The sequence below is a fragment of the Myodes glareolus genome, chromosome 4 (genome assembly GCF_982192425.1).
Source record: "Myodes glareolus chromosome 4, mMyoGla1.1, whole genome shotgun sequence".
In the NCBI taxonomy this organism is placed as follows: domain Eukaryota; kingdom Metazoa; phylum Chordata; class Mammalia; order Rodentia; family Cricetidae; genus Myodes; species Myodes glareolus.
In genome coordinates this window covers 31,778,472-31,800,875 of record NC_142029.1, presented here as the reverse complement: position 1 = coordinate 31,800,875, position 22,404 = coordinate 31,778,472, and the positions used below count along the sequence as shown (strand labels likewise).

The 22,404-nt window shown below is 43.9% G+C and overlaps 1 protein-coding gene across 1 annotated transcript in view; it reads right to left on the bottom strand.

Annotated features, from left to right (window-relative positions):
• Prtg (protogenin) overlaps positions 1–22,404 on the bottom strand; it is a 107,442-nt gene that overhangs the window by 83,294 nt on the left and 1,744 nt on the right. The window contains exon 2 of the mRNA XM_085689371.2: positions 21,692–21,994. Within this exon, the coding sequence (XP_085545497.2) occupies positions 21,692–21,994 (303 nt within the window). The remainder of the gene's footprint in view (positions 1–21,691; positions 21,995–22,404) is intronic.

The window sequence follows — 22,404 nt, the reverse complement described above, 5'->3', positions numbered from 1 at the left end:
TTCTGCTTAATAGCTCAGCTGTGCAGGAAGAGCGTTCCACACAGTTTCACACAGTGCACTAGTCACAGACGGAGGACTCGAGAATGCATTAGAGCACGGCCTTTGTAACCAAGCCTGTGTCACTTAGCAACTTCGTCCATGTGGAAATTCTAAATAAGAAAAAAAAATTGCAAATTCACAACAGAAGTATTTCTGGTTTGGACTGTTTCTGCTTTCAGAGATGGTTATTCTCGATGACTTTAAACACCCACTCGGGAGCTGCAGTCCATTAGGTCCCTTCTTCATAGATTTCATAGTGTTGTTCTGTATTGTTTAGATAGATAGATAGATAGATAGACAGACAGACAGACAGATAGACAGACAGACAGACAAAGGAAAGATGGATGACTGATGGGTGGATGGGTGAGTAGATGGATGGAAAAATGAATGGATAGGTAATGGGTGGGTAAGAACAGATGATAGATGGACAGATGGATGAATGGGTGGAGGATGAATGGGTAGATAGTAAATGGATGGGTAGGTAGTTGATAACTAATAAGGGATAGATGGCTGGATAGATGGGTAGATGGATGGATGGTAGATGGATAATGGACGATGAATGGATGGATAGATGGGAGAATGGTTGGATGGATGAATACTGATAGGTTGCTGAATGGATGATGGACTGATAAATGGTTGGATGAGAGATTATAGTTGGTGGATGGATGGATGGACAGACAGGTGGATATGTGATAGATGAACAGAATCCTGCCATTTCACATTATATAACACAGTTTCCTCAGGATATAAAAGAACTGGTTTTATTTTCTCTTCCATAAAACTAGATATCTGTTCTACAATATAACTTTAAAGTATATTACATAAATTAAAAAGTTGAGACCAGGCATGATGGTGCACACCTTTAATTCCAGTGTGCTGAAGGCAGAAGCATATTTCTGTGAGTTACTTAATGAGACCCTGTTTGTGTGTGTGTATATATGTGTGTGTGTGTGTGTGTGTGTGTGTGTGTATGACATATATATATGACAAATACACAAATGATTAAAAGTCAGGTCGAGCTCTTCTTCCTGGCACCTCCTAGGTGATAGACTGCATCAAGATGAAGCTGAATGTTTCCCTCCCAGCCACTGACTGTCAGAAACTCATTGAAATGGATGAACACAAACCCCACACTTTCCACGAGAAGCACATGGCCACAGAAGTAGCTGTTGATGCTCTGGGTGCAGAGGTGTGATCCAAATCCACAGTGAGAACACAACAAGGTTTTCCCATAAAGCAAACTGTCTTGAGCCACACACAGCAGACTACGCCTGCTGTGGAGAAGGGGCATTCCTGCTACAGGCCAAGGAGAACTAGAGAGAATAAGTCAGATCTGTTCAGGCTGCATCTTAGATGCCAATCTGAGAGCTCTCACCTTGGGGTTTGTTAAAAACAAAACAACAGAGAAATAGAGACACAGAGAGAAAACGACATCCCTGGACTGGCAGATACTACTGTGCCTCCACAGCTGGGAAACAAAAGAGCCAGCAGAATCTGCAGACTTTTCAGTCTCTCTAAAGATGATGTCCACTAATATGTGGTAGAGCTTTGGCTGCTCTTCCAGAGGACCTGGGTTCAATTCCCAGAACCACACGGCAGCTCGCAACTGTCTGTAACTCCAGTTCCAGGGGATCTGACACCGTCACAGACATCCATGCAGGCAAAACACCAATGCACATAAAGTAAAAATAAATAGATTATTAAAGAAAGAAAACTCTTAAACAAGACGGTAAGAACCAGGACCAAAGCACCCGAGATCAAGGGAATTGTCAGTCCATATGTCCTGCAACACAGAAGCCAGCGCACTGCTCTGAAGAAACAGCACAGTAAGACATACAAGAAGAAAACTGCAAAACATGACAAACTGTTGGCCAAGGAAGGAAACCAAAGACAAACCCCAAGAGTGGCCACTTGGCCATAGGCTGGCCTCAGCTCAGCCCCTGCATCTCTCTGTCCCCAGGGCCAACGTGGTCATTGTGGACAACTCTGGCCGACAGATACCTGTAAGGGGAAGAGCTGGGGACAATGTTCTTCACCTGGCCCAGCACCAGGAGTGGACCTGGAAGGGGCCTGTGAAGCCTCCCTGGCATGTTCCACCTGCCACGTGTATGTGAATGAGACCCACGTGGATCTCCTGCCTCCTCCCGAGCAGAGGGAGGATGATATGATGCCGGACATGGCCCCACTGCTCCAGGAGAACTCAAGACTGGGCTGCCAGACTGTGCTGACCCCTCCACTGGAAGGAGTCGAGTTTGCTCTTCCCAGGGTCACGAGGAGCTTCTACGTGAATGGCCACATCCCCAAGCCCCACTGAGAGAAGGCCACTGGACCAACCAGGGACACTGAACTGAAAAGAAAAGCCCCAGTGCACAGATTGGTCGGGAAAGAGAAGCTGAAACACAGTGTGAGACCAGAGCCACTGCTGGGGACAGTCCATGTCTGGGCCCTGAAGAGGATGGGTCTCCATCTTGGGTGTGTCAGTTCACCAGGGAGAATCGAACTATAAATTAGGGATGGACTCAAACCAGAGCTGCAATTAAAAAAAGAAAGAAAGAAAGAAAGAAAGTAAAAGAAGAAAAACAGAAAAAAAAAAAACCATTAGCAAATCACCAAGCTCTCAGCGAAACATAGGCTGCCCTCATGGCCTTGCCTTCGTTAGGGTTTCTACTGCACTGCTCCTATAAAACACCACGGAGGAAGGGGTTTACTTCAGTTTACACTTCCAGGTATCTGTCCATCACCGTGGGAAGTCAGGGCAGGAACCTAGAGGCAGCAACCTGGAGGCAGGAACTGAAGCAGAAGCCATGAAGGAGCGCTGCTTACTGGACTATCACGGCTTGCCCAGCCTGTTCTCTTACAGCACCCACGACCACGAGCCCAGGGGTGGCGGCACCCACGGTGGGCTGGGCCTTCCCACATCAACCGTTATTCGTCAAGAAAATGTCCCACGGACTAGGTTTGTAGTCCAGTCCCATGGAGGCATTTTCGTGACCAAGATTCTTTCTTTCCAGATGATCCTGGCTTGTGTCAAGTTGACATAAAAACTAGTCAACGAGGAGCTTCTACTACTGAGTCCAATCAAAAATAAGTCTTTAAGAGTAACAAATAAGTTGTCAGACCTTAAAAAATAGTAACCAGGTTTATATATCTAGTCTCTTTCTCTTTTTTAAACCTACAAACAGCTGTTGAGGAATAAGCCAGTGTATGCGTGTATGCATGCTACTAGCGTGCACTAGGACCACTTAAGCTGTACTTTTATTCTGAAACAGGGTCTTGATAAATTATCTAGTCTGTGACCTCCTTCCGTCACACTCCTGTAGCTGGGATTACAGACATGAGCTATCTAGACGCAAGACAATTTAATTTACTTGAACAGAAAAAAAAAAGTTAAATACATATAAATATACAAAGAGACAGATATATAGATATAGATATATAGATATATAACCATATGCGCGCGTGTGTGTGTGTATGCCAGACGACCTGTTAAAAAAAGAATTGACTTTGACTTCTGAACAACTTGTCACAACAGGACAAATTTATTTAATATCATAGCTCCCTTTGTGAAAACGTGTGTTTGTGTGTGTGTGTGTGTGTGTGTGTGTGTGTGTGTGTTATTTGAATATGTGCAGGAGCACCTGCTCATATATGCACATATGTGGAGGTTCAAGGTTCACACCGGGCATATCCTGTATGGCTTTCCACCTGCTGAACCTGGAGCTTACTGTTTCTGCAAGTTTGCTAGTCAGGGCTGCTCAAAAGACCCCATCTGCATCTCCTGCATGCTTGCACTACAGGCAGGCCTCTGTGCTTACCCAGCACTTTACCTGGGTCCTGGGAATTGAACTCAGCTCCTCAGGCTTGCACAGTGAGCTGTTTATCAACCGGGTCATCTCTCCAGCCCTCCTTTTTAGAATTTTCTTTGCTAAAGGCAATGCTTTTGCTCAGAAACCTTAAAGCAGAGGACCGTAGGCCACAAGCACACAGAAAATACCAAGATGTGTTTAATACCTCCAACAGTGGAGTTAAAGAAATGCAAAGCTCCTATTTCACCTGCCACCGAGGGTCACATTCACCTGTGCGGCGGAAGGTTAACTGGTCGGGTTTTCATGGTACTGTCAGCAGTAGAGAGAGCCAAACAGCTTGACTATTTCTTTGATGGCTTATAATTAACACTATACAAAAGATTTCATAGTCAATGAAAGACGGAAGCTAAAGAGACCATAAAACCGACTTCTCTGATCAATATCAAAACTATCACATTGTACACAGATACGTGTATCTTTATCAATATCATCCAAATTATGATAATTATACCCAGGTTCAGTCCTTACAGCCCCAGGACTGGTATCTAAATGATTATGATGTTGATACAGCTAAAGTGGCATCCAGGACCAGCTGTGTATATCTAGCTGGGCTACCCAGCTTGGAGTCATGCACTTTCCATAGCTTCATGCAAATTGTCCATATGGTTTAATGAGACCTCATCTTCTGCCAAGCAAATGATCAACAACGGGACCTGGCCATTTGGAGACATCTGGAAGTATACCAACACTTTGGAGTCAGCTATAACAGCAGTTTCTCCAGTGTTCTGTGATGGGCACTAAGTTAGAGGGCAGAGGACTGGGATGCAGAATTTCCCATGGCTGCATGCCAGTGGTAGTAGGTTTATACTCTTGGGAGAGCATGGAGTGTGCTGCTCACGAGAACAGAGGCAGAAGAATCATAAGAACAGGCGCTGACGACATGCTCAGTCGGCAAAATGCTCACTGCACAAACACGAGGACCTAAGTTCAGATCCCCAGCGCCCAAGGAAAAGTCAGGCAAGGCGATGTCCCAGAGCTAAGAAAGTGGACACAGGAAGGCCCCCAGGGCTCACTAGCCAGCCCATCTAGCTGAGTTAGGGAACTCCAGGGTCAGTGAGAGACCTGGACGCAAAAGATAATGCGGACCTCCGGCTTTATCTCTCTGTAGCCTTCACACACAGACACGTGCACAACCCCACACACATGCACACAAAACCCTTCCCTGAAATAAAAATAAAAAGTGTTAAGAGCAGATGAAAATTCTCAATGAATGATATCCAGAAGGGAATCCAAAGAAAGAAGAGAGTACAATGTAGTGATATGGTTTTTAAAGGTCACAAAGACGGGCGACAGACAGAATCAAATTTTCACCTAGAGATCTCGGCGTTGACCCTTAGTTTGCATTCTGCTTGATGAATTAGTGCCTTACCATGACTGGTGTAAACCCCAAAGAAAGGCAATCTGAATTTCCAGGTTAATCGGGTTATTCTGCATTTGCCTTCAAAGACAAGAACATTTCCCTGAGATAATCCCACTGTGAGTTGATTGATTCACCGACTATATAAACAGAGGCATTAAACGCCCAGGAACTCTGTTCATGGAAAGTTGCTCGCCCCCTTTCCTAAAAGCAAGAGTTCTGAGACGACAGGGAACCAGAGGGCATCTCAAGCCTTTATAAGTGACCTCAGGCCCACACCAGGCCCCACACAGGCCCTTCAGTGTTTGAAAAGGCAACAGGAAGTTCTTAATCCCCCTTCCCTTAGGAGGAGATAAAGGCCTTTGATTTGGGATCACAACATCCAGGGTCCAAAGGAGGATAGAGGATCCATCGCACAACCCTGAGCATGGAAGGTCAGTGGGGAACAAACAGAACATCAGCTCCAGCATGCAAGGGCTAACCCTTAAGCCAAAAGATCAGGGAGAGGTTCGGCCAGGAATGCAGGGGCTCCTCCCTGCTTTGCTGCTGATGGCTAATTCCCAGTGCAGGAGAGCTAAAAGGGAGCCTTTGTGATGAGACAGGCAGATAACCACTCATACACACACACACACACACACACACACACACACACACACACCGCCGCCAGAAAAAGATACAAAAGCTATCATGTAGATAGACTATGCTATAGCATTTTCTTTGGAACTCAGTTACCATACATAACTCAGTACTGAAAAAAAATCAACAGATTCTCCAGATAAAATTGTATATTAATTGGGACTGGAAAGATGGTTCAGCAGTGAAGAGACTGTATTGTTTTTGTAGAGGACCTGAGTTCAGTTCACAGCATTTATTTTTTTTTAAAATATTTATTTATTTATTATGTGTACAATATTCTGTCTGTGTGTATGTCTGCACGCCAGAAGAGGGCACCAGATGTCATTACAGACAGTTGTGAGCCACCATGTGGTTGCTGGGAATTGAACTCAGGACCTTTGGAAGAGCAGGCAATGCTCTTAACCACTGAGCCAACTCTCCAGCCCCCAAGTTCACAGCATTTAATATTGGGTACCTCGCAATTGCCTGTAACTCCAGCTTCAGGAGATCTGACGCCCTCTTCTGGACTCTGTGGGGACCTGCACTCACACATGCACATACCTATACATATAGAGATACACATAACTAAAAAATAAAAGTCTTGGCGGTGGTAGGGCACATTTTTAATCCCAGCGCTTGGGAGGTAGAGGCAGGCAGAGTTCTGTGAGCTGAAGGCCAGTCTGGACTACAGAGTGAGTTCCAGACAGCCAGAGTGGCTACACGGAGAAACTCCGTACTGTAGAATAATCCTTTTGTACAATGTAAGGATTTGTCACTCAAATTAGTTTAATAAAAATCTGATTGGCTGATAGCTAGGATTTTCAAAGCAAAGAGGATGATGGAAAGAAGGGCAGAGTCAGGGGATGCCAGCCAGATGCCCAGGAAGCAGGATGTGTAGAAAACAAGGTAACAAGTCATGAGCAACATGGCAGAGGGTAGATAAGAAATATGGGTTAATTTAAATGTAAGAGTTAGCTAGTAACAAGCCTGAGCTATCAGCCAAGCATTTACAGTTAATATTAAGTCTCTGTGTTGATTATTTGCGAAGCAGCTTACTGGACAGAAGCTTCTGCCTACAAACCCTGCCTGAAAAATGAAACAAAAACAAACAAGCAAATAAATAAATAAATCTAAAAATTTAATTAATCATAATATCCCAATTTTTTGTTAATCAAAACTAGCTTTTCTGCAATACACCATTTAAGTCCTTAAGAACAGCAGAGCAGTTCCTCTACCAGGTATAGAACTATTTCCTTATCCACCTAACCCCTAAGCCTCCAAAGGAAGTTACCCTTTAGCCGGTTTGGGGGGAGGAGAGGGAGGAAACTACAGAGGTTTCAAAGCACAAAGAGGACTTTAACAGGATTTTGTAGTAACTTCACAGCATGGAAGCTATCTTAGAGTCAGGTTCTGAGAAGCTCTGACCTCCAATAATACAATTCAATCTTTCATATTTTTTTTTCTCTAAATAATCTACATGGAGCTTGGGCAGGTGGTAAGCACTGTTAAAATCTGTTAAAAAAAAAATCACTGCTAGTGTCAGCCACGACTGCTTCAAACAGTTCATATAAGATTTTTTGCTATCATAAGCACTAGTGAACTCTAGATGACCTTGCAAATATTTCTGCCCAGGTCAGAGAGAAAACTCATCCCCTAGTGACTAGCCCAATAGAGAGAATGCTGTGACTGGTACACAGGGGACAATGCTGTAAACACAAACCCTCATTTGCATAAGAGATTTGCTATGACTGGCACAAACCCCCTCCATTTGGCTGCACAAGCAGGATATTTGGCTCTCTTGGTAAGGTAGCTGCCTCTCTGGTGTTGCGACATTAGGCTCAATAAAAGGCCTCTCTCAGCTGGTCTCATGGGCTGAGCTAGAGTGTGAAGGAAACAGTGGTAGTGGCAGAGGCAGTGGGCAGCTAGAAATGGCTGCTGCAGGCGGCTGCCACACAGGCAGGGCTGCGGAGTGCTGCCAGGGTGCTGGGAGGCAGGAGTAGGGGAGTTCAGTCACCAAAACCTTGACAAGTGGCAGAGTCAGCGCTCGGTTGTAGAAGATGGAGGGAGAGCCACAGACTGCCAGTCAGTAGCAACAGAAGGAAAATTCTGCTTCCTAGGCCTACACAAGAGCTGAAACGTTTGCAGAATTAAGGGCCTTGGGAGGAAGGAAAGACCATGAAGGAACAAGGAAGGGAGAAGAGGATAGAAAGAGGAAGGAACAGGAAAGAAAAGAGAAGAAGGGGAAGAAGGAAGGAGGAGGAAGAGAAAGGGAGGAAGAAGGAAGGTAGAAGAACAAAGAAGGAGAAGAAAGCGGAAAAAGTCCAATGAGCCAAGCTTGGTTCAGAGGAGGCTGGCAATGTTGGCTACAGGCCTTCGCCTTTCTTTTCTATGCATATTAAGTTTTTAGACAGCTCTCACCATGCTGACCACTGTGGTCCTGAATTCACGACCTCCTCAGTGCTTGGATTCCAGGTGCTCACACTAGACCAGCTAGCAGTCACATCTTAGTTATGAAAAATCCTTACATGTCACCACGGAGTACAGAGGCGTCATTTTACAGAAAGATACGTAACAGAAGTATACACACGTATGTACAAATGAGAGCCATGAACACAGACCTGTTGCCACAACACTCAAAGGCAACTAAAACTCAGGTGCCATCAGGAAATTTAAAGGTTTTCTCACATATGTGCGCGACACACACACACACACACACACACACACACACACACACGGCAAACACAACAGCTCACTCTATGATGGACTTTCCTGCCTGACATCATTAGATACAAACTGGTATAGTGGCTGTGGTAAAAACTCAACCAAACTAAAACCAATGGCTGTAGATATTGGATAGCCAATATTTTGAAGATCAGAAACTTAGGGTGGTGGGGGGTACAGGAGATGGTGTTGGCAAGTAAGGGGAGTTGCCACCACACTGAGTAACCTCAGGTCTCCAGAACTCACATGGGGGAAGCAGAGACCTGAGTCCTCAAAGGTGTCCCCTGTCTTCCACACACCCACTGTGACACACACCACACACACACACACACACACACAAATTTTTTAATCCTTTTTTAAAAGTAGAAAACCCAGTCACTGAAACAACATAAATTACATGATATGCAGATCAACGTCCAGCTTCCTACCCCTTTCCCATTCCGGCCCATGTCACAGATATTTGGCTTTTAAAGAAAAGTAGAAAAATAAACGTGTATGTCTAACACAGGTTACATGTTCTAATTCATTCTAAGCAGACTGCTTTAAATAAAATATGATAATACAGATAAAAATCACATTTGACACAGGCTAGCCCATTCTAATGGATCATTTCCCATTCAAAGTTTTTTGTTGTTGTTTTTTTCAAACTCCAAGAAAAGCGTAGCATTATCTCTTCCTGGGTTCTGCTGGTCCTCAACCATTCTGAGACGCCTTAGAAGAAAAAGGCTCTCTCCTGCTGATTTATGAGATGTTTCTTTCAACCCTCACTCCTCAGCAATTCTATGCAAGACGGAAGAGGCAAAAGGTCCAGGGCGCAGTTGCCGGGATCAGCAACTGAAAGCTCTCATTCTCCCAAAGAAAGAAAGTTACGACCTCTGACATCCTGCTAAGGTGTCAAAGCAACTGCTCATAAATGTGCGTCAAGAACGAAGCAGAAACCAATCATTCCATTTAATCTCATCAATTACTATGGAGTGAGACACAATGCACCTCCACAGCCACACAGGCTTCAGTCGCTTAGTGGCACCCAGGCAGTTTGTTAAGTTTGTTTTCCTTGTGTTACTCCCTCCCCCACCCCCACCAAAACAGGGTTTCTCTGTGTAGCCCTGGCTGTCCTGCGACTCATTTTGTAGACCCGGCTGGCCTCGAACTCACAGAGATCCGCCTGCCTCTGCCTCCCAAGTGCTGGGATTAAAGGCATGGGCCACCACCCCTCAAGTGTATTACTTTTTTTTTAAAAGGCAAAATTTCACCATCAACGATGAAAAGCATCCAACCATTTAAAGTTAAAGCATTTTCCATTATCTTCTCTCTGAAATAAAACTTGGAAAAAATTATGCAAATTTTTAATAAACTGTTTTCACTGGATCTTTTTACATATAACGGGGCAACTATAACGATACGTCTCTCCTGACGAAACTTCTCATACACAATTTCACAAACAGGAAACTGGATTTATAGACAAACACCTTCACACTGAAATCTTTGGGGTAGACACTTTTTTTTTTTTCAAAATTTTATTATTTCATGTATTATGTGCACTTTGCAGGCAGGGATGTCTGTACTCACAGAAGCCAGAAGTGGGTGTTGGATCGCCTGGAACTGGATTTACAGATTGGTGTGAACTGCCATGTTGGTGCTAGGAACACATCTTTGGAAGGAGTAGCCAGTACTCTTAACACAGCCATCTCTCCAGCCCTTGGGTAGAGTCTGCATCAATGGTCTCTTGGATTTGGACAAACTCCCTCCCACGGTTACAGGTTGGCTCCGCCTCTGCTGCTTATTGAAACAAAGTAACTGAATGGCTCAAAGAAATCACAGTACCCAAACCAGGAATTAAGAGATCCTTTCACTGTGCACTTTGATTTTACTGAAGGATTTCAAATGTTTCGGTGTAAAGGAGAAACTGTTGCGGCTGTTGCACAAGAAGACCCTTGGGGGGGGGGGGGGCTGGAGAGATGGCTCAGCGGTTAAGAGCACCGCCTGATTTTCCAAAGGTCCTGAGTTCAATTCCCAGCAACCACATGGCGGCTCACAACCATCTATATTGAGATCTGGTGCCCTGCAGGCATACATGCAAACAGAACACTGTATACAAAATAAACAAATAAATAATTTTTTTTAAAAAAGAGCACCCTTCGGAGGCCCTTCCCAGTACACAAAAGGAAGACTGGGCTTGAAACTTAAAGGTCCAGTATTTGCCTAGCATGGATGCCACCCTGGGTTCCCCCAGTACAAGAAAAGTAAGACGATGGCCGACTGGTGGCGGCGCATGCCTTTATTCCCAGCACTTGGGAGGCAGAGGCATTAATTTTAAATAGCATGTTCCTCCAGGCAGAACTGTATAGCAGTCATGCATATAAAATATAATGGCAGTCTAACCATGCACATGACATAAACTAAGTTTCTGATAATTATTCTGACACTGTAGGAATGGTCAAGAAGCATCAAAAGTGGGGCAATACTGTGGTTACTGCCCAGCCCGCAGCTCCCATTATGGATAGCCCATAAAGCATTTGTCTAAAAAACTCTTAAGATACTATTTTACTAAATCACAACTTACTGATTTGACTTTAAAAACAGTACCAAGACAGGGCTGGGGCATTGCTTGCCACACCAGCATAGAGACTGGAGTTCAAATCCTCAGGACCCATGAAAAAGCCCGCTGTGGCCATAGGCACCTATAATTTCAGGACCCAAGTGCACACATCTCGTTTGACTCCCAGACACTTTCAGGACAACCCACTCAAGACACCTGAAACTACCATTTCATGACCTTGCCGCTGTATTCTCTGTCTCAGCTGACGGAACAGCACTTACCAGGTCACACAGATCATAAACAGCAGCACTGGGGCCAGGTCCTAGTTTGCTTTCTGCTATTCTGATAAAACACTGACAAAAGCCAACTTGAACCAGGCAGGGGTAGCGCTTACCTTTACTGCCAGTGCTCAGGAGTCAGAGGCAGGAGGATCTCTGAGTTCTAGGCCAGCCTGGTCTACAGAGCGAGTTTTAGGACAGCCAGCGCTACAGTAAGAAACTCTGCCTCAAAAAACAAAACAACAGCAACAGCAAAAAAAAAAAAAAAAAAAAAAAAAACAGAATAAATACATACACACATACATACATACATACACACACACATAAATAAATAAATAGACAGACAGACAGACAGACAGATAAATAAATAAGCTTGAGGAGGAAAAGGTTTATTTCATCTTCCGACTCTCAGGTCTCTATCACAGAGGGAAGCCAGGGAAGGAACTCAAGGTAGGAACCAAAGCAGAGGCCATGGAGGCGTACGGCTGATTTGCTTGCTCCTCCTGGTTTGCTCAGCCTAATTGCTTACTAAACTCAGGACCACCTGCCTAGGGATGGCAGCTCTCTGAGTCCTACCACATCAATCATTAATCAAGAATATGTCCGAAGGAGCCAAACCCTCTACTGAGGTTCCCTCTTTCCAGGTAACTCTAAATCGACGAAAATGTGTCATCTGCACACTGTGCGGGAGCAAGATCTAGAGTTCAGATCCCCAGCACCGCAAAAATGTTGGGCAAGGGTGGCTGTCTACCTGAAGCCCCGGTGCTTGGGAGGCAGAAACAGGGCATCCCCCATGCAAACTGGCTAGCTACAGCACCTGAGCCACAAGCTCTGGCTTCAGTGAGAGACCCTGCCTCAAATAAAATGAAGATCAATGAAGAAAAACACTCAAGACCTTTTTGTTGTTGTTACTTATCGTGGTTTGTTTTTTCCAGATAGATAAACTAAAGCCAAGGAAGCCTGTCCCTGGGGTTCTACAGAAAACGCCACAGGTGTCTGACAGACTGAAAAGGAAGGACAAAGAACAGCTCTCGAGCACATAAGCGTCACCTATTTCTCACTTAAGGTTTATTTTGTTCTTATTTATGTGAACATATGTGTCTGTGTACATGTATGCACAACTGTGTGGGACTTGGCAGAGGTCAGATGAGGGTGTCAAACACTCTGGAGCTGGAGTTACAGGTCTTTGTGAGCCACCTGATGCCAAGGCTGGGAACAAAACTGGGGTCCTCTGGAAGAACAGGAGGGGCTAACCACTGTACCATCTCTCCGGCCCATCAGTTTTCATCTACACCTCTGGGTTTAATCCTACTTACTGTAAATGATTATTTTATTACTTTATTTAGGATGTGTGTGCAAGCTCAGATGGGAGACCCTGCCTTGATTTATAAGTTGGAGAATGATCAAAAGTATCTGATACAAACTCTGGCCTCCATATACGCGCACACACCACAAATACATACAAAATGAAAGAGAGATCGTTAATTTCAGGGTCAATTTTGTTACATTCACTTTTCTATAGTGTAGATTTGATAATAACTATTTGAATATGAAAAGACCTATTTCCACACAAGAAGACAAAACATTTGTACATATAAGATAAAAATTAAAAATCAAAGCCACGCAGTGGTGGCACAAACCTTTAATTCCAGTACTTGGGAGACAGAAGCAAGCAGATCTCTGTGAGTTCGAGGCCAGCCTGGTCTACAAAGCGAGTTTCGGGACAGGCAGAGCTAGATAGTGAAACCCTGTCCTGAAAAACAAACAAAAATATTTAAGAACTCACTCCCTGTCACTGACGCTATTCAGATAGCTTCAAAAACACCTTTGGCAATCACACAGCTAGTCAAAGTAGTCTCTGAACTAAAATTCTGTTAAAGACATTATGACTAACTGGGTTGATGAGATGGCACAGAGGGTAAGGATACTTGGTGAGTTCAACCCCAGGGCCCACAGGGTGAAACAAGAGGACCAACTCCTGCCAATCACATGAGGCTTCCACCATGACATACTCACATGACATGACATGTGAGTACATGCCGTAACTCACAAACACAAGCAATAAAGAATGTCAGCAAAAGTTTTGTTTTGTTTTGCTTTGTTTTTTAATTGCTAAGTTAGAACATGAATGTGAATTTCTGGGAACATAGAAAACTCAGTGGGTAAATGCACCTGCTGCCCAGCCCAGCAACCTGAGTTGTGGCTGGGGCCCACATGGTGGAAGGAGAGAACTGAACTGACTGCCACAACTAGTCACAGAGTGTGGTCCTCTGTCTGACCTCCACAGGTGCACTGTGGGACACTCGTGCACACGCGTGCGCACACGCGCGCACACACACACACGTACACATACACGCACACACGCACAATTTTGTCTGTTGGTTTGTTTTAGTTTTTGGAGACAGGGTTTCTCTGTAGTCCTAGCTGTCCTGGAACTCGCTCTGTAGACCAGGCTGGCCTTGAACGCAGAGATCCACCTGCCTCTGCCTCACGAGAGCTAGGATGAAAGGCCTGGGCTAACAAATGTTTACCATTCTATTTATTCAGAAAACAGTAACTGGTAAAAATCTCTTAAGAAAAGCTGTGTGCCCACCCCCTGTTCGGTTTTTCTGAGATAAGCTTTCTCCGTGTAACAGTGCCAGCTGTCGCTTTGTAGACCAGGCTGCCTCTGCCTCCTGAGTGCTGGGATTGAATGCATGTACCACCACACCCGGCATTTTTTTTAATGCTGACATCAAAGCATTTTTTTCCTATTCCAAATCCACTTAGTGGTCAGCATTTTAATCTGAATTACTTAAAACCTAATCAAGGAGACTCATACTAATTCAGACTGAAAGCTGGGGGAAATTAAACCTTACCACATTAATAGACGCTGAGGGCAGCAGGGTCATCTGTTCTACACAAAGGTGTTAGTAAAGCTCTCAAGAGAAAATCTTAACTATATTTTTAAAATGCTAAGTTGATATACATCATAATTTACCTTTAGTATTTATAAAACTTATCTCATATGTGCAAACTTTCAAAGAAGTAAAGTCATCTAGAATTGAACAGTTCTAGAATCTTAAAAATAGGGGTGGAGAGATAACTGACTCATGGTTGAGAGCACTTGAGGACCTGGGCAATTCACAACTACCTACGACTACAGTTCCAGAGGCTCTAACACCCTCATCTGGCCACTAAGGGAACTGCATGCACATGGGACACACAGGCAAACACTCATGCACATAAAACAAAAATAAATCATAAAAAAAAACTTAGTCCTAGTCAAGCTGGGACTAACAGATGATGACAAGGTGAACTCTTGCTTTGGAAAGGGTCTAGGGTTTAATCCCTGGTACCACAAAAATAAACATAAATAAATAAAGCCCAAGTATCTAAATTATCTGTATTTGGCTTTAAGCCTCTCAGAAACAAAGTACAAAATGGTGCATTAAATACTAGCCAATACTACCAAGTAGTTTTAATTTTCTTCTCAGGGACTTAAATGGTTCTAGTATAATGGGGCTTGAACAAAACCTTATCAAGAAGCGAAGCGAAGAGAAGAGAAGCAAGACCAGGCACAAGGAATAAAGTGTCTGTTGCCCAAGTATGAGGACCCAAGCTCAGATCTCTCATCCTCACATAAAAGCCAGGTACAAGAGCATGCAGTGTAACCCCAGAACCAGGGAGACACAGAGGGTCTCTGGGGCTCACTGGCTAACTCACTACTGAGTTAATGAGCTTCAGGTTCAAGGAGTCTCCCTGTCTCTAAAAACAGGTAGGAAGAGGCTAAAGAACACACTAGTTCATTGACCTCTGGCCTCTACAAGTACACACAAACACATGTATCCATGGGCATACCCATGAACATGTATACACACACACACACACACACACACACACACTTTCTCTCTCTTTCTCTCTCTCTCTCTCTCTCTTTCTCTCTCTCTCTCTCTCTCTCTCTCTCTCTCTCTCTCTCCGCCCCCCACAAACAACATCTTGAGAGAGATGAAGACTGAAAACTACCAGATTCCTTTCCTGCCACTAATAAGTAATCTAAAACAAATATTTTAAAAACAACCACTTGAAATTTTGTCTGCAAACTTCCTTGTGTGCTACACACCAGTCAAGCCCAGTGCCTTCCCCTTTACTTGACCCTAGGACCCTGGGGTCCTCTCAAGATGCTACTATACACACCAAGCAGTGGTGGTGCATGCCTTCGGTCTCAAAACTCGGGAGGTAGAGGCAGGTGCATCTTTGAGTTTCAGGTCAGCCTATTCTACAGAGCAAGTTTCAGGACAGACAGAGCTACACAGAGAACCCTGTCTTGGGGAGGGGAGGTGCTACCCTCCTGCCATCATTATGAGCAGAAGTTAAAAGGCTTCTGCTCAAAACCAAAGGAGGGGACTACTGATTTACAAGAAGAGACTTGTGTTTACCATTCGCCCATATGCTACCACACAGCCAATATTCTGTGGCCTGTCAATGCCACAAAGTGTGAAGATCACGCCCAAGACACTCTCTTGGGTAGAAGTTTCCTTCCATCTGCAGAAGTATCAGTGGTCCTCAAACAGGAGTGACTGGGTTTTCCTGGTTGTCACAGAGGGACTGGGAGGGCCAAAAAGACCAGGGATGCTGGAACACAGCATGGGTGGCATCAGATGACACCACAGGAAGGCATTTTCTGGCCCAAATTTTGAACTACTCCAAAGCTTAGGAACTCTGAGAATGTCACCCACAACCAGAAATACCTTTATAAACAGTTTACTGAGGTCTGGGGGTGTTGGTAACACAGAAGAAATATCGCTGAGTTTTAGTACAGTCTGAGTACCACGAAAAATTACAGAACAAATGCCATCAAGATGATTCAGCAGACTAAAAGGCCTTCCAACAAGCCTGAGGACCTGAGTTCAATCCCCAGGTCCCACAGAGTGAAAGCAGAAAACTGAGGCATGCTTTCCTCTGACTCCCACCTCCATACTCATCATGTATCATATATGAGCACACATACGTGCACATACACACATACACACACATCTAAATGAAGCTACAACAATATTTAATTAAAAATTAAAAAACAGTAAGAAGGCTTATCCTTAGGAGGTCTTTTGCAAAAGAATATGACTAATCTCACGTAGTCCTTATCGGGCTGGGAAGAGAGCACAGCCAGTCAAGGGTGCACTGATCAAGTACAAGATCATGAGTTTGATCCCCAAACTTAAAAAGAAAGTTAGGCATAGAGACACACACTTGTAATCCCAACACCAAAGAGGCAGAGAGACAGATCCCTCTCTCACTAACCAGTCAGCCTAGCTTTTCGCAGCAAACTCCAGGACGACGAGAGACTCTGTCCTTAAAGGGGCAGACAACACCTGAGAAAGACACTTCTAGCCTATATGGTCATGTGAATTCACAAATATGTACGTACACACACACACACACACACACACACCATATAAAGCAGTACCATAAGAGAAAGTTTTTAAATAACTACAACGGGGCTGGAGAGATGGCCTAGTGGTTAAGAGAACTGGTTAAGAGGACCTGGGTTCAATTCCCAGCGCCCACATGGCAGCTCACAACCGCTGGTAACACCAATCCCAGAAGATCCAATGCCTTCTTCTAGACTTACAGATACCAGGCACACACATGGTACACAGAAATATATGAAGACAAAAACACTCATACACATGAAATAAATCTTTTTTAAAAAAGTGTCATACAGGGGCTGGAGAGATGGCTCAATGGCTAAGAGCACTGACTGCTCTTCTGGAGGTTTTGAGTTCAATTCCCAGCAACCCACATGGTGGCTCACAACCATCTGTAATGAGATCTGGTGCCCTCTTCTGGCCTGCAGGCATACATGGAGGCTGAATACTGTGTACATAATAAATAAATAAATCTTTAAAAAAAAAAAAGTGTCATACAGCCAGAAAACGCCTTTAATCCCAACTATCGGGTGCAGGTGGATCTCTGAGTTTGAGACCAGCCTGGGCTACAGAGGGAGTCCCAGGATAGCCAGAGCTACACAGAGGAGCCCCATTTTGAAAAATAAAATAAATAAAATAAGTGCCACTACAGTCTCCTAAATAAAGCATTAAAAAGATCATCTTTTCCACGTGCCAGGCACTAACCCAGTGTGAAACAGTGCCCACATTCCCCCAGTCTCTTCATTAATCCAACTGCTGCCAACAACGAAGCTGCCAAACATACATCTATAAACACTCTGGAAAGGGCAAGGCCTCCAGAAACTAAGGAAACAAACATTTTATTTTATTTTATTTTTTGGAAACAAACATTTTAAATTCATGCCTTCCGCTTAGTCTGTAAGAATTTGGCTTTTTAAGCATCATCAAAAGCAGTTTTTAAGAATCAGAGGTTTTTTGGTTTTTCTTGAAAAAAAAAAAAAGGAATGCAAAAGTAAACAATCTGTAAGGTTAGTGTGAGAGATCTTTGTCAGGATGTTGCCAGCCCAGCATCACAGCATTGGAGAGGCTGTGGTCCATGTTTGACCTGCTCTACACATCATCTCCATCAACTATGTCTGTGCATCTGCCAGGCTAGGGAACTGCAGGCATTATGCCAATGACGACACCACCAGCTGCTTCCTTTATTATGGACCAAGGTGTAAGCAATGAATTTAAAGACACTTTATAGCAAAGCGGACAGGCAATATAAACTAGACTTACTTGAGATGTTTTCAGAATTTATTTGTTTGTTTTCTGAGACAGGGTTTCTCTGTGTAACAGTCCTTGCTGTCCTGGAACTTGCTTTGTGACCAGGCTGGCCCTGAACTCACTGAGATCCAGTTATCAAAGTTGCTTTTATGAATTCCAGCAGAGGGGCTGGTTCAGCAGTTAAGAAATATAGGCCAGGTTTGTGCTCTCCTCCTATCTGGAGGCTTCAATTTCCACCTTTTAAGGAAAGGAAACAAACCACGAGCTTCCTGTTCAATCCTCACTGATGGCCAGACTTTTACACATCACAGAACGCATCCGCCTCCTTCTTTGCTTCCCTTATCTTAATTTAAACTTGTTGAAATATGAGACTGCTTTAAGCACACTAATGCTTTCCTATGAGACTTATCTTACACCAGCATTAAGAATGCAAGGAAGAGCAAGACGGCTCTCTGGTCATTTGGCATCCCTAAAACATTTTAATTGCAGTGTTTATACTAGGAAGACTTAGCACTCAAGTAGGTGAAATTTTGATGTACTGAAACTCAATACATTTACTTTTATAGAACCTATTTTAATTTTCTGATTATTACTGAACGCAACTAGAAAAAGGGCTTCCCATGTCCTTCCCCTCTCTTTTCTAATTACATGAAAATGTAAAAAAGGGAGGATAAAATGACCATCAATACAAAGGATTACTTTTTTTAAAAGTTATATATTACTTTAACCCTATGTTTTCCTTTTTTAAAATGGGATGCCTTAGCAAAACTAAACTAGACGCATTCTTTTGTGCTTGGGTGAACAACCGGAAAGCCAAGCCTCCAGGCCCTGGGGAAGAACCCTGCGCCGATGTGCTGGGAGATAAGGCCCCACAGTGACACTTAGGGAAGGGCCTGCTCGCTTTCGAGTTTCTGCATTCCTCAAGAACAATTCATGGTAATAAGCAACTTTGCAGAAGAGCCACATGAAAGCTGGGGCCAATGAATGAGGGTCATCTGCTCTTTATCACAGGGTAAACCTCACCCCGGCCAGTGTCTAACCTTTTAACCTTGCCGATTCCTAATTTACACATGAATAATGGAATTCTGGCCCAGAGTGCAACTTTCCGCTTCTAGCCGCTAAATTCAGAAACTAAGACTCAGGCTGTGTGTTAAAAAGCCCAAGAGTGGCGCAGATTAAAGTTTTAAATTACAGGTAGCTACTACCACCACTAAACCAAAAGCTGCATTCGCTCATAAAATCCCTAAGAAAACAAAAGGAACACACTTGTACCCTGCTGTTATCAGCAAGGGGAAGAGCCAGCTTTAAAAACACACAGAGAAACAACAGAATGCCCACTTAAGGCTCCCCTCTTCCTGCTCACTTTGGATAACATCTGCACAGGAAGGGCGATTAAAGCCCCTGTCACAAGACACGGCCTCTTAACCAACAAAACCGTGCGAATCCAGGGTCGGAGAGCCTTCTTATTTTTAAAGAAAAACCGAAATTAATCCGCTGTGCATTTTGCCTTTTAAAATTCGTCATAGTGACTGGCTGAAAGCCCCACCTAAAGCAGGAGGTGGTCCAGGCGTTCATCTGGGAAGTTTTGTTTGTTTCCGGAGCTCTGTGAGATGGTTCGAGGGTAGATAAACATCTCTAAGACAGGGTCTTGATCTACAGTTCTAACTGGCCTAGAACTCCATCCCCCTGCCTCAACCTTCCACATGATGGGGTCACAGGTCTGTGTCACACCTGACTTTTCAATCCAAAGTTTATACTTATACTATGAAAAGTAGGTCATCTGCTTCCCCACAATATTTTGTAAAGTGATCAATATGTAATTTGGTATTATTAATAAAAAAATTAAAGATATAAAAAGGTGAAGATACTCAAAATGTTGAAAGTTTTTTGAATGATTGGTTGGTTTGGTTTTTTTTTTTAAATTTGAGTTTAGGTTAGGATGTTAGAACTGAACCCTGACATTCATGTATGTCAAACACATGCTCTAACACTGTGTTACTAACCCAGCCCCCTGGTCCTAATATTTATTCATTTCAGATTTTATTTATGGAGTCAGAAAGCTGGGTGAGTGGTGGGATTCTGTCAGGCTTCTCAGGAGGTCCTGGAAGCCAGTGTGGTCCTGATAAATGTTTGTCTTTTAAGCCCTGTCCACTCCCCTCCACCACCCACTTCCCCACAAAGGCAACACAAACTACAGTTCCTTGGCATGAAAAACTTTAAAAAAAAAATTCCACAAATCTGAAAAGATGGGAATAGACGAATCCCAGAGTGACTGCCCATTACACAAGACTCAAACACTGAACAGAGCATAAGGCTAAAATGCACATTCTCCTCAAAGGGATACTGTACAGGGAAGCCTAGAGTCAATGAAAGAAAGATTTCAATGGTCAATGATCAAAGCCAATGAAGGCGGTAGGGGGTATTGGGGTGGAGTTTATCAGAAATCTTTCAGGGTTATGTTCTTTTTCGGCAGGGGTGGGGGCGGGGTGGGGCTTGGCAGTATCTCTAATTTGCTGACATAGCTCAACATAAATATATCCCTGCTTGTGGTTATTCGCCACAATTCATCATCACCACATGATCACATCAATTACCTCTCCAAGAGCGGCAGAAACATGCCCCTGAGCCATGCCCCTGAGCCTTAGTAGTTAAGACACCTGGGAAACTCAGAGCTTCCAAGCTTTCCTTGTGGAGATCTTGGATAACCCACTCCCTAAAGGTTATGTGGTTATCTCAAGAACATGCCCTTCCTGTTGCATGCTTTATGAATGGGTCAGTGTGTGTATAGTGCGAAAACCTGCCCTTCGGGGGTTAACCAGCACAGCCAGCGCCGTAAAACTCTTCCCAGCATCCCACTTTGCTGAGTGTGTCACCTGTCACCTGAAGAGGTGGTGACCTTAAGGAGTTCCCTTACCTGTCCCAGGCCCATGCCGACACCCACTACCAGATCAACCACAACCCAAGGGATCATAAGGCTGATAGTTGCTCGGACGATGTAAACACAGAGGAAATCCTTAGACAGTAGATTTTATGATAACTGCAGAAACCAAGCTGATCTGGTTTAATTCCATTTAGGCCTAAGAGAGGAACAGCCTTGGTCTCCTTCCCTCTCAGCTGGAAATGCCTCAAAATACTTCAAAGGCTTGAGAGTTACTGACCAACGCCCTCTCCTACAATCAGAATGCAACATGAGTGATCGAAGGGGCCTGAGAGGCCGGGCTGTAGGAAAGATTTAGCACTCAAGAGCCACACAGCAGAATGATTTACTTGGGATTGCTTCCATTCCGCAATTTCCAAAGACTGAAATCTTACAACAGTTTTGTGGGCACCGGCCAAACTTCTTCATGTAATCCTTACAGTGTGCAACGTCTGAAATTTAGTCAGAGTCACCTGACGTTATCAAGGCCTAATTTGGATTTAGGTCCCCACAACTCAAGTTGATGAAGTCTTTGCAGATTTCTCTGCAAGCCTCCCTTAGCTCCGGCTATTAACATCTCTGGTGAAATTCTTAACACATGTACGCTTTTAGTGCTACTCATAAGCCAATTTAAAACAAACAAACAAGCAAAAACCTTCTAGTAGTAAAAACTGATACCACCAAGAAGATGTTAAAGACTTACTTGACAATGTCAGATGAGCTTTCTGACTGAGAATGGCCCCGTATTTGTTCACAGCCAAGCACTGATAAAATCCTTCATCCGAATGCTCTCCTCGCCTGCCTTCCACCTCACGGATGTATAAAGAGCCGTTGGATAGAACCTGGATCCGTTTATTTTCAGACAGTTTTGCTCCATTTTTCAACCACGTGACCTTCACGGGACCCTCTCCATGAGCCTGGCAATCTAAAAAGACCGGGTCTTTCCTTGTGACAGTTACATCCTGTGGTTCTTTCATGAAAAACAGCTCGCTGAAGCCCCACACTCCTGCAAAGAGAAAGGGAGAGAGGGCCGTTCCCAGAATTACAGGTATAAAGTCATTTAGCACACAACTGTAAAACACATATTTGTGGTATAAGGCAGGTTCTCCAGCCATAACTTCCAAGGACCCTAACAACTGCAAACCCTTTCAACAAGTCAGAGAAGTCACCCTTTGCAATGTCTACATTCAAAACATGGGAAGACGCGGACACCTTGTATGAAGCCTAAGAATTTGGTTCTCAGGTTTCTGGCCAGAGACCCAAAGTCATCAGAACTCACTAGCACAAGTCATTGGCTACTTTTACAAGCTTGTCAAAAAGATCTTGAACAGGGTTAAGTCATAAAAGTCTAATTTTACAAGAAATCATTAGCAAAACTCCAACTCTGTGAACAAGCGAGTTGATTTCCTTGTCTCT